Source organism: Podarcis cretensis (assembly GCF_951804945.1).
Source record: "Podarcis cretensis genome assembly, chromosome: 10".
NCBI classification, from domain to species: Eukaryota; Metazoa; Chordata; class Lepidosauria; order Squamata; family Lacertidae; genus Podarcis; species Podarcis cretensis.
The window spans coordinates 69,801,175-69,814,253 of record NC_137179.1 but is presented as its reverse complement, the minus strand read 5'-3'; the positions used below and the strand labels follow the sequence as shown (position 1 = coordinate 69,814,253).

The window sequence follows — 13,079 nt, the reverse complement described above, 5'->3', positions numbered from 1 at the left end:
ATGCTTAAACCCTATTGAGTTAAGTTGCTGTGCTACCTTTTAGTGCACTGAATTGTGAGCAAAACAACTGGAGGAAGGAGGGGTTTCAGGGGAAGGGAATGTAGACGGTAGCTTTGCTGCCTGTTACCAGTGTCCCAAATCAAATTCAGTAGTAAATCACTCATTCGGCTAATTACTAAATCCAGCTTACGAAGAAAAAAGAGAGATCCTATGATTTGAGCAAGGGCATGGCTACCAATCTGCCATATATCACCAAGGTCTATCTAGTTCAGAGCTTTCCAAACTCTGTGTCACAACACATTAGTGTGTCGGCTGCAGTGTGTAGGTGTGTAGCATTAACGCTCCTCCTGGGGCTGGAAAGGGGTTAGTTTAAGCTTGCGTTTCCTAGTAAAACTGAATTACTATGTTGAGAAGTGCATGTCGAAAAAGTGTCTCACCAACATGAAAAGTTTGGAAAGCTCTGGCTTAGCTGGATGAAAGAAGTAGTACCAAGATAGGCCTAAGTGAAATTGTCATCTAGGCAGGGGCACGCACCACGCTTGCAGGACCTACAGTTTTTATTTTACTATAAGCCCAAGGTATCTCAGCCTGGGGCAAAAGGCACACTAAGAATTAAAAATGTTTGAGACTACAGCTCACCAATTCTTCCAGACAAAAACCACTCTCTGTTACCCAAGCTTTCTTTATTTCAGCAGTGTAATTTAAGGGGCAGAGAGTTGTTTTGCTGCTGTCATGGTTTTTAAAATGCCCTATTTCCAGCAAAAGGTAAAGGGACCCCTGACCATTAGGTCCAGTCGCAGATGACTCTGGGGTTGCAGCGCTCATATTGCTTTACTGGCTAAGGAAGCTGGCATACAGCTTCCGAGTCATGTGGCCAGCATGACTAAGCTGTTTCTGGCGAACCAGAGCAGTGCACGGAAACGCCGTTTACCTTCCCGCCGGAGCGGTACCTATTTATCTACTTGCACTCTGATGTGCTTTCAAACTGCTAGGTTGGCAGGAGCAGGGACCGAGCCACGGGAGCTCACCCCGTCATGGGGATTCAAACTGCCGACCTTCTGATCGGCAAGCCCTAGGCTCTGTGGTTTAACCCACAGTGCCACTCGCATCCCTAATATTTCCAGCAACTCCCTGCCTAAACCAACAGCTGTGGTGTACAACCTGATATAAGGGGAGTATTGAAAGTCTGCTTGCTATGTTGAGATCATCATCATATGGGGTAAAAAGCTGAATTGCAATCTTAATTCAGGGTGCAGATAGGCTAGTCATAATGGTTCAACCAATGCGCTAAATGGGTTGCCAGAGTTTTTCACTGATTTCTTTCCTATGGATTGCCTTTTCTGTCTCTGCCAACACAGATCACTGACACAGGAGCCCCTTGGAACCCCTTCTGACCACCTTTGCATTTCCTCTACCATGGTATAAAAGGAAGATCAGATTATCGAGGCAGCAAGACAAACAACCTGGATGCAAGTGATTAATGCTTGTGGCACCGTATCTGACTGAGCTTGTAACAGGGCCAGTACATTAGCAACAAAGGCTTTCTTCCATTCTACCTCCACTGCTTTTGTACAAAGGGTGGTGAACAGATTTTTCGCTTCTTGTTCATCCCACCCCAAATCAGCCATCAACCATCTGCTGTTTTTGTTTTCTCAGTTTCTGTACTTTTCTAGACAAAGCCTAGCTATATTGAAGCACTGATTTAAGGAACAGATAGTATTAGGTGATAATAGAATGAACCAGAAGATAAGATTATTGTGTATCCTGTACAAAAGTAAAACAGCATGAGAACATACATGGCCATAACACTGCTTCCAAAAGCAGATTTAGGTGACTGAAACTCACAGAGGTAAGTAGGTCTTGTGTTCCTTGTATGTCTTCATCTGCTAGTTTGATTGCCTTTTCAGCTGCATCTTGGGCTTTTTCGGCTTCTTCCAGAGCTTCTTTCACCATGTCTGCAGTGACTTTGACATCTGTTGCACTTTTACTGTGGAATGGAAATTAATTACAAAAGGACAGGCTCTCCTTAAAAAGGATTCTTTTGGGTTGGCCTTTTCAAAGAATATGCAACAGGCTAAACTTACTCCCAGTTTCTCAACATGCTTATTAAATACTGAATGCTTTTCAGGGCACAAAGACAGTCTCCTAGGATTCCGCTGAAAGGTAAAAAAGAGCAAGAGCAAGGGGGGGTAAAAAATTGGTACCTGGCTTTTTTAGCTTCATCTAACAGCGTTTTTGCCCTTGCTATGTCTCCGGCACTCTGCTGTAGGACAGTCTCAACATCCGAAAGGCTCTCCACCCGTTCACGAATATTATCTGCAAGTGTTTGTAACTGCTCAGGTGTGCTGGGCATCTCCATGCTGAGCACTTCGTTAGCAACTGCCTCAATGCTGTCCAGATCAGCACTGTCTTCTGTTGAAATGGTAAACAGAAACAGTGAGTGAGATGGCTCCCTTCCTCATCATGTTTTATTTCCTATAAAGCCGAGAAAAAACAGGAGCCAGGTGGCATTTTTTTATAATAAAAAAGGTATAAAAGTCCACACTCTTTGGAAGTGCTTTAGCTTTGATGAATTTCTAAGACGTCTTAAGAATCTCGCATCTGATCAGGCAGTTGAGTACTGGGAAGGAATTCTCGCCAAAGGGCAATGGCAGATGGAAGTAACATCAAAAATAAATGGCCTCAGCCATGTGGTGGATTTTGATCAATAATGTATCATAGCAGATGTAATGAACTTTCTGTCATTGACAAAATTACTTTTGAGTAATATGGAGAGTTAAAATTATGCAGGTCGTTCCATCCTGCTTTCAACTTACTTCAATCTCTGATCAATTGATATAACATTGTAGCTTATATAACAAAAGGTGCTCATGCATTCTATGACTTACTGTATTTTTCGCCCCATAGAACGCACCGGCCCATAGGACGCACCTAGTCTTTTTGGGGGGAAATAAAGAGGGAAAAAATTATTTTCCCCCCCCAGGTGCTCTGCGCTAATCCCGAATCTTGGGGCGTGCGGAGCTCAGCGCGCCCCAAGCTTGTGGCTGCCGGCAAGGTCTCCGCTAGCCTTGGGAAAGCCGCGCGACTTCGCACGGCTCTCCCACCGCTAGCGGAGCGCTGCGCTAATCCCAAAGCTTGGGGCGTGCGGAGCTCAGCGCGCCCCAAGCTTCTGGGTGCAGACAAGCTCTCCGCTAGTCCTGGGAGAGCTGTGTCTCCCACGGATAGCTTCCTGAAGCCTGGAGAGCGAGAGGGGTCGGTGCGCAACGACCCCCCTCGCTCTCCAGGCTTCAGCGAAAGCCTGCATTCGCCCCATAGGACACACACACATTTCCCCTTCATTTTTGGAGGGGAAAAAGTGTGTCCTATAGGGCGAAAAATACGGTATATGGATGAAGAAGTCAAGAGAGAGTGTGTATGTGCATGCAACACTGCGTGGAGCAGATAAAAATCCTGTTTCTGCGCATATATATTTATAGTCACTAAAAGTAGAAGTCTATTGTGTTGCATAGCGATTTTTTTGCCTGTACAGGAGTGATGCTACGCAGTAATCAGGCTGGTGTGATGAGCTGAAGCAGTTATATAAGCTGTTCTACATGTTCTGGGCCAGCAATCTTGGATGCTGTTAAAAGGGAGCAGCGTATTCCAACTTCTTCAAAGAATAATGATCTTACTGCTCTTTGTTGCCACTAGTTAAACCTTTGTGGGTGGATTTATATCTGTACTCTGCAAACTACTTTCCTCCTAGAAAAACCCAAATGCTTTGATCCAGGTTCTCAGCGCACAAAGTACCACGAATAAAGTCACTTCAGCACTAAGTGTACTGATCGTGGAATGTGAAGAAAAGCAGCTCTTCGTGTTGCACCATCGCAGTTTCCTGCCTTCAGAGGATGTTCAAATCATCAGTACACTTTTGTATGGTAACACAGTACAGGTTGGAGTGGGAGAAGTGAAGTCACTAGCAGTGATTAGCTGAGCTGCCCTGATGGCAGAATTGGATGGGGCAGTCATAAAGCTATTGGACAGAACAGGCAGGAGAAACATAAATGAAGGAAGTAGAAACACACCCAAAGCAGGCTTTGTCTGCCTGTCCAGCAGCAACAGGGAAGCATGGGAACTTAGGAGAGGAGGTCCCAAGGAAGAGAGAGGTGCTTGAATGGGAAAGATACTATGGGATTCCCCCCAAAAAACTGTTGCAATGATTTAATCTAGGCACAAAGTGAAAACCTTTTTGTTTACCCATGACTTTGGATTGTCTCATATAGGTAAAGGTAAAGGTACCCCTGCCCGTACGGGCCAGTCTTGCCAGACTCTAGGGTTGTGTGCTCATCTCACTCTATAGGCCGGGAGCCAGCGCTGTCCGCAGACACTTCCGGGTCACGTGGCCAGCGTGACAAGCTGCATCTGGCGAACCGGCACCAGAGCAGCACACGGAACGCCGTTTACCTTCCCGCTGGTAAGTGGTCCCTATTTATCTACTTGCACCCGGAGGTGCTTTCGAACTGCTAGGTTGGCAGGTGCTAGGACCGAACGACGGGAGCGCACCCCGCTGCGGGGATTCGAACCGCCAACCATGTGATCGGCAAGTCCTAGGCGCTGAGGTTTTACCCACAGCGCCACCCGCGTCCCATTCAATATGCAATTGAATAAATGTGCATAATTAAAATACTAGGTTAAGATGAGGAAGCGCTTATTCACAACAGTCCCAAAACAGCAGGCTAACCATATTAAAACTAGACTTACTCATCAGAAATTCCCTGATTTGCTTAATAAGATTCCGCAGATCCTTGTTGCTCTGGTCCACTTGCTCTTTGGTGGCGTTGGTTTTTAGGAGAACCTCTTGTGCATTCTGTTTTGCTTCGTCTGCTCTCTGTTTTGCCTCTGAGACCTAAGTGAAATAAATGGGCCATTATTTTCTATTTCTGGCAATCTTAAAAAATGCTCAGGGATAAAAAGAAGAGACACTGAGAAAGCAATTCGTCAGCATTGAAGCTGTGTGAGAGCAAGTCTCATAAAAGTCAGAGAACGCTCTTAAATTGATGTAAACACAACAATATTTTAAACAGCCCAAGATGCTTTGTGTAGTACTCATAGGAATCTCTATTTAAGCCAGACCTTTTTCTTTAATGAGGGTACTTAGCAGGATCATGCAAACTGTAAAGAACCAATTATTTTGGGGAGAAGTTTTGTTTGCAATTGTCCAGACTTGCACAATCTGCTGATTAAGCTTTTTATTACTATTCTAAAATTCATTCTGGTTGATCTACCTTTTAAAAATAACAGTCAATAATAAAATCACCATTTTGGAGAGCTGTTCAACTTCTGCCAAAGCGCTGAGAATGTCTCTGTCGAAATCCATCGCCTTCTGCCAGGTATTGTGGGCTACAGTAACCAACCCATCACAGCCTGGTCCTCCGCATTTCCTTTTTCCATCTTCTGTGCGGCAGCTCAGGCCACCACATTCTGAATCAGCACAGGAAGCCCCGAGGGGAGTTCCGCACGTCTGCAGCAGACAGGATTAGACAGAGGAAAGAGTGGGGTGGCGGGGAGGTTATCACCCTTTCCAAACAAATTTCCCAGCCAGCTCCCTAAAGCTCTATCCTATTAGTTGCAGCTTGACAAATTTCCAGAGCCCCATCGAGAACACAAAGGCTGTTAGAAAAAGTTTATTCTCCTGCTACTCTCTTCGCCTCTATGATGCTCCTTTCTGTACTGGCCTGTTTTTCTAAACACAAAAGGCCCAAGCATGGTGACCTTCCCTTGTGGGGCATTGCTCCAGCTTGGGCAGTGAGTAATTATGCCCCCTCAGTGTTTGTATTGGGCTTTGAGACGCACGTAACCAGGATTTGCATGTGCAATTTTCTTTCATGGCTATCAGATTTCGATACAGTTTAGTATTCCCATTTGAAAAGGAGAAGGGGTTAGCATGAAATTATTCCACCTTGGGAGAGCGGTTCCTTGGGCCACACTAGTTTGCTTTAGGGAAGTGATTAGCCCACCTTATGCCTACAGTATGTTACTTTTAATTATAACTGACAGCAGAATGTTGACAACAGCAGTTGCCTTTGGGCAACCCCAAGAAAGAATGAACAAAAGTGAAAGGTTAGCATTTTCTTAAAACCAGGGTGGGTGCGTGAGGCTGCTAGACAGAGCAGTAAGTGTCTCTCCGTTTACCTAGGTTAGCTATATTGTCAGGTACAGTGCACAGTCTCAAGAAAATGATATTGTACAGTTCCAAATGGTTCAGAAAAGGGAAACCAAAATGATTAAGGGGTGGAATGACTATGAGGAAAGGCTGCAGCTTCTTCTGACTTTTGAGTTTAGAGAATTTTAAGAAATTTTGCATAGCATGGAGAAAGTGGGTAAAGAATCCAATGAAGCTGAACACTGGAAGATTCAGAACAGATAAAAGAAAGTACTTCTTCACTCAGCAAACAGCTAAACTACGGAACTTGCTCTACAGGAGGCAATGATGGTCCTCAAACTGGATTGCCTTAAAAGAGGATCAGGTAAATTCATGGAGGACAAGGCTATCAATTGCTAGCAGCCATAATAGCTATGTTCTAGCTCCATCATTAGAGGTATTGTGCTTCTGATTACCAGGTGGTCAGATTTCAGCTGTTGCACTCATGTTCAACTTGCACATGCATCTGGTCAGCCACTGAGAACAGGATCTGGCCTAGATGGGTCATTGGCCTGAACCAACAGGCCCATCTTATGTCCTTACTAATTTCCAGTAACTGAAAAAAATGAACTTTTATTAGATATTCTCAAGCCAGTGGCTGTAACCCAAAACTCCCTTCTTGTGGAAAACATTGGTCCCTTCTTTTTTAAAACTTCGTCCCAATCATTACTGAATGGTCCAAAGGTGTGGAATTCTCATTCTTTTTTGTTCCAGAAAGTGGTTGCCCAGTTAGACCCTCTTCTCATTTATGTTCTCTTGTTATGCAGGGGGGGGGGGGTTTATTGCCCCCTTCCACACTTCAGCACCCAATGCATGGGTGGATGGGATCAGCGACTTGACATGCCCACCACCCCACACAGAATAGCCCCTCTCTCCCTGTTATGCCATATATGAAGGTGACTGCCTAAATAGGGCTTTCGTTTTCTATATATATGCCTCATTTGTAATGTATCTGTAAAAGAGCACATTAGCCTCTGTAATCCATTGCAATGTGCCCACTGCAGCTCTCACACTTTTCCATTTACATGCAGCATATTCAATGCTGCTCCTGTCTTTTAGCTCTTCTTGTTTTATGACCATTCTCTGGCCCTTTTACCAAAGGCTCTGCACTTTACCTTCTCAGACACTTCTGCAAGATCCAGACTTTGGAGCTTGCCTGCAAGTTCATCCAAGAGGCGTGACTGTTCTTCTTGCTTAGCCTTGAAGCTGGCCTCAGTCTCATTCATCAAGCTCTCCACCTCTAGGCGCATTTCAGCTGACTGCTCTACTACACTACCAGGAAGAAGAGTTGAGGCATTGGCTCTCCTTTCAGCATCCAGGGACCTCTGGAAATACTGGGTGATGCTGTCCAAGGCTCCTGCAAAAATCCAATGTGATGATTCTTGAGTATTCTGGCTGGCCTCATTTGAAATTGTAACAGGAGAAGCAGCCCTATGTACACAATACACTGGGTGTAATTGCCCTGGAAGTCAACAGACCCAAGATCTCCGCATGCTCTTCCAAGAAAATGAAAGGCATGCTACAGCCATCGTTAAGCACATATAATTGACTGGGCGTAATAAGCACAAACTTAATTTTGTTGCTCTGATATAAATGATAATTCAAAGCACTTAATTTTGGTTGGATTCCCCTCCCCATTAAACTTATTCCTTTCTCTTTCATATTAAAAGCAAAACACAAGCATACAAACACTGACCCCGAACATCAGATATTTTTATGAATTCTAGTTGCTCTGCAAGCTCTTTCACAACATTGTCGAGGCTCTTTGCATCTGCCTCCAGGGTGCTCAGTTGAGTGTCTGTGGTACTGCTTTCAGAGGCCACCTTGGATACTTTTTCTTCTACTTCAGCTATCTTTTCTGTAACATCTGCTGTTAACTTCCTGTGAACCAAACAGAACCAACATTTATTGTTACAAAACAAAAAAACCTACTGGCCTTGAATTTAAAATATAAATAAATCCAAATGATAGGTTAATTCCTTCCTTTTCACCCCAAGAATGTGGTTAATGAGTTTGTTACAACTTCCCTACTCAAAATACTCATTAATCAGAATTCGTGGCTTAAAAACAAAATCACATTTTATAAGCACAAAGCAGCAAAGAGCTCAGAGAACAGCTGTTTTGTGTGAGATTTAACTCAATCTGGATTCCAGAAGTCTGCTGTAATGTGCTTGAACTTTGCCAACTGCATAGGTCATAGCATTGGCTCATAGAATCCATACATAATTTCTTTTGTATCCCACATAGTTAACAAATGGTTGTTAATTTATTTTTCACAGACTCTTTCACAGACGAACTAGTTATGATTAAGGGGTGGGAGGGTCAATGCATAATAGATTATTTTACTCCGTAAAATATGAGACAAAATGGAAGCTGGCTGTGCTGCAGACTTCCTCCATGTTTAATACAAAGTAGGACTCATCATAATGAACATAAACAACATTTTGAGGAAAGTTGCCAAGCCTAGAGAATCAGTCCTTGGGCATGCGCATTATCTGCATGGACTCAACCTCTGAACAAATGAAATGAGATATTAATGTATTTGTGCAAGGTATCTTGCTTTTAAAGGGGGGGATCTCCTTAACCCTACTATAACAACTGTCCCAGCATTTGTGTTCTTCTTCTGTAGTCCTCAGTTACACCAAATGCACATACAGCAGAGAACAGGACCCACTGTCCCTAACCCTCACATGAGGAAAATGCCTGTGGAAAATGTTTTGTGCAAAAGCTCAGTAGGAATTTTTAGGGTAGGGCGACATGATGGCTGTTAAGTTGTGGGTGAACATATCAGACGACACAGTGATTCTCCAAACAGCTCTTGTTTATTCACAGGCCAGAACAGAACTGAACTGAAGGGTTCAGCCAGCCTGCTTATAAAGAACTCCACTAGAACGCAACAGTAACCATTTTTTTATAACTATCCAATCACTGAACGTCACTTTTGATCCCTTATTTGCATATGTGGACCTGAACTATCTACAGTATCCCCCTGCTGGCCCAGGGTGAGAACTTCAGTACATAGCAATGGCTATATTATATTTCCAGTGGCCAAGGAAGTATGCCTTCATATACCAATTGCTGGTAATACCAGGTGGGGAGAGTGCTGTTCAACTCAATTCTTACTTGTAGGCTTCCCATAGGCACCTTGTTGGCCATTGTGAGAACTAGGACCAGATGGCCCTCTGGCCTGCTCTAGCATGACTTCTTTTGTTCCTAGGGTGGGACCAACAAGGGCAAGTAGTCAGAGTTAGGCCCTGAATTAAGAACACCTCTCTCCATCATGCATTGTTTGAGACTGATTTGTTCTGCAAATGAAAACTGAATGTAGAAAATCTGTCTTCAAATGCTGCTGCTTATTATAGCTTTAAAAATGCAACAACAGTTTAGCAAGGAAGGGAGAATGTAGTGAACTCTTTCTTCAAAGATGCATATGAATTAAGGGGTTGTTAGGGCATGACAATTGTTTTGTTTTTGCATTCTTAAATCTCCGGGATATTTTCTTGGGAAATTTCTCTGTGTGTGCCTTAAAACTGCATAACTGAAAAATAAAGAAGATCCAGTAGTAAGATCTACATTATGGCAAGCAAAACTCACAAACAGGGTAGGTGAGTAAACCAAAGCAAGACCACACTGATAATACTGGGGGAAAGTTGATTCACACAGGCTAATCCATACAGGAGTTGCTTATAATTTGGCAGCACCTGAAGAATAACAGTGCCAGAAAACAAAAGGTATTGAAAGCCCTTGCGAGACAACACTTGGGCAAGATTGTTCTGTGGTCGTCTGCCAAGCCTGAGATTTTGAAACTGCAGTTCCTCTCTTTTGGCATCCATATACAACAGGTCTTTGCAACTGATAAAAGTACAAATCAGGGTGGGTATAAATTATGTCTAAACATGTTCAACAGCGCTTAATTCTTAAATTATCATCTGCAGTGGGGGGAAATTATTGCACAGCACTCCAGGGGAAATGGTTGGTGCCGAATGAATGCAAAGTACTAAAAGGTGTAATGTATTTTGGTTTTTCTTATGCAGGACCAAGTTCTGCAGGGGAAAGTGCACCAGCTGTTAGGTTAAACTAAAAACCTGAAAGGATTGTATGATCATCCATTAACAGAAGTTGGTACAGTTAAGTTACCTAATTTGTACCCAATTAAGTTGCCTAATACAGTTAAGCTACTTTAATTGCTCGATTGTCATTAAGGCTACAAAAACAACTGGTGGTATCAAGAAACCAAATCAGTTTCCCTTCCTTAGACTGACAGGAACGAGCAATTTGCTAGAGGCTGAACATTTCAAGCACATCATTTCTCATCCCACATTCCTTCATTTAGACGGAAGTCTCTATCCTATACTCAGGGAGAAGATAAGGAATGAACAGGTGTGCCACCTTGTTAATTGAAAAGCAGTTTCACAGTTTCCTTCAAATTTTCCATAATCACTGTAAGGCACACTTCCAACCTTCTTTTTCTTTACTTTCTGCTTACAAGTCTAATTAAAATTGCAGAATGATGAGATCCCCACTCCCCATGTCTGAGCAAATGCGAAAGAACACTATTTGTGTTTTATGCCACACTTACTCTGCTTCCTCAAACAGATTTCCAATGTTCTTAAGAGGCTCAGCAGCAGGATTTTGAGCAATGATACTTTTAATCTCATTCAGTTTTTCCTCCACAGAGTTGAGTGTCTGCCGGTAAGGACCACTGAGCCCTGTGATTTTCAGGGCTTTTGCTCTTTCCAGGAATCTCTGTGTCCTGTTAGTCAGCTCACTAATGATGACATCCCAAAGTGCAAAACACTGGTGACATGGTGCACAGTCTGGGAAAGTGCCGGAGTAGCCTCGGGTGCACTTATCGCAACGAGTTCCCTCAACCCCCGCATTACAGATGCATTGCCCAGTCGTGCGGTTGCATTGTGGGGTCTGGATGCCACGTTGATCACAGTCACAAGCTGAAAAGAGACAAAAATAAATGGAGACACCGCAAACCAGGGGCGGGGAACCACCAAATAAGGCAACGGTTTTAAGGTAAAGGTAAAGGTACCCCTGCCCGTACGGACCAGTCTTGACAGACTCTAGGGTTGTGCGCTCATCTCACTCTAGAGGCTGGGAGCCAGTACTGTCCGCAGACACTTCCGGGTCACGTGGCCAGCGTGACAAGCTGCATCTGGCGAGCCAGCGCAGCACACGGAACGCCGTTTACCGTCCCGCTGGTAAGCGGTCCCTATTTATCTACTTGCACCCGGAGGTGCTTTTGAACTGCTAGGTTGGCAGGCGCTGGGACCGAACGATGGGAGCGCACCAGGCCGCAGGGATTCGAACCGCCGACCTTGTGATCGGCAAGTCCTAGGCGCTGAGGTTTTACCCACAGCACCACCCGCGTCCCTAGGCAGCGGTTTTACAAATGAACAAAACCATGCCAATTCTCCTGAAAAATTGCTACTCCTGCAGCTTGGGGATTATCCATCTATTTGGTGGACGAATGTCCAGATCACACTCCATAGCTGTGCATGCCAACGTCAGCGAGATCTGCATTCAAATCCCTATCTAACCATAATGTCCCTACTGAAGCCTGTCTTACACCTTAGCCTGTCCTGCTCCAGAAAGTTGCTGTGAGGCTCATGTTTGCTGCCCTGAATTCCTTGGAGGAAGGTTGGAATAGAAGTGAAATGTGTGCAAATTAAATGTGAATTGACACAAGGGAGTGCTTCCCTGTTCCTGGCACTCCTAATTCTCCTCCCTTTCTTGATTCTGCTCCCCACATGTGGGTCAGAGTGCAGTACTAGTTAAGTTTAGCTGTTTTATTTCTCATCAAAAGTATTTGTGTTAAAGGCTAAAAACCACTAGTCTGCAAGCTTTTCAGACCTTGGAGCCATGTTTCTTAATTTATTGAAATATATTTGCATGATGATATGTTGTATGGCTGCTGTTGTGACCCACTTTAAATCAACCCATGACCCACCAGCAGGTTCCGTCCCACCAGTCTGAAGACCAACAGTCTGCACTATGAAAGGTTGTTTTCTGCTGCTCCAGAGAAGTGGACACGGAGCAATGGTTCCAAACTACAAGAAAGAAGATTCCACCTAAACATTAGGAAGAACTTCCTGACAGTGAGAGCTGTTCGACAGTGGAATTTGCTGCCAAGGAGTGTGGTGGAGTCTCCTTCTTTGGAGGTCTTTAAGCAGAGGCTTGACAACCATATGTCAGGAGTGCTCTGATGGTGTTTCCTGCTTGGCAGTGGGTTGGACTCGATGGCCCTTGTGGTCTCTTCCAACTCTCTGATTCTATGATTCTACATCCCACTAAGGTCAATGACAAATCTCCCATGGATATGAATGGCTCTGGATCACGCTTATTAGTGTAGCAGAAATTGAATTTACAATCAATAGGTAGTTGGCACTTTCCATTAGTTGACCCCAAATAGCCAGGCAGGACAAGAAAACTAGAAGCTACTAGTGTTGAAAAGCTTCATTTTGACAAGGGATGAGACAGTTCGGAGAATCCTTTCCATCACAGCTGCAGGTGAAATGAAATGGAATGAAATGATTTTAAAAAGGCACATGCTGCCAGCATCCAAAATGACAGTTTGACTCCCAGCAATGTAAAGCCCATAGGAAAATGCCACATCCTTCAAAAAGGCTTAACAAATTTAACATATGCAAATGATCCATCAGTCAGGAATCCTGTAAGGTATTGTGTGGATGTTGTGGTCTATTGTCAAGGTTTCTTCCACAAATATTCAAACTTCCCATAAGAATATATGAGAAAGGGGAGTACGCAGGGAAGGGCTAATACTTTGGCACATACTGTTATTTAAATATTCACATCTCTTGGCCAAGTTTCTTAAAAACCATTTAAAAGAACAAGTTACCATAAACAAAACCAGCTTTCTTGTAGAGAG

General features: G+C 43.9%; 1 protein-coding gene across 2 annotated transcripts in view; it reads right to left on the bottom strand.

Moving 5' to 3' along the window:
- Positions 1 to 13,079, bottom strand: part of LAMB1 (laminin subunit beta 1) — a 61,893-nt gene that overhangs the window by 3,265 nt on the left and 45,549 nt on the right. For both annotated transcript variants that reach the window (XM_079993536.1, XM_079993535.1), the window contains 7 exons: positions 10,761 to 11,130; positions 7,878 to 8,062; positions 7,297 to 7,538; positions 5,297 to 5,500; positions 4,741 to 4,885; positions 2,205 to 2,412; positions 1,846 to 1,987 (listed from right to left, as the gene is read on the bottom strand). In XM_079993536.1, coding sequence (XP_079849662.1) covers positions 1,846 to 1,987; positions 2,205 to 2,412; positions 4,741 to 4,885; positions 5,297 to 5,500; positions 7,297 to 7,538; positions 7,878 to 8,062; positions 10,761 to 11,130 — 1,496 coding nt within the window. The remainder of the gene's footprint in view (positions 1 to 1,845; positions 1,988 to 2,204; positions 2,413 to 4,740; positions 4,886 to 5,296; positions 5,501 to 7,296; positions 7,539 to 7,877; positions 8,063 to 10,760; positions 11,131 to 13,079) is intronic.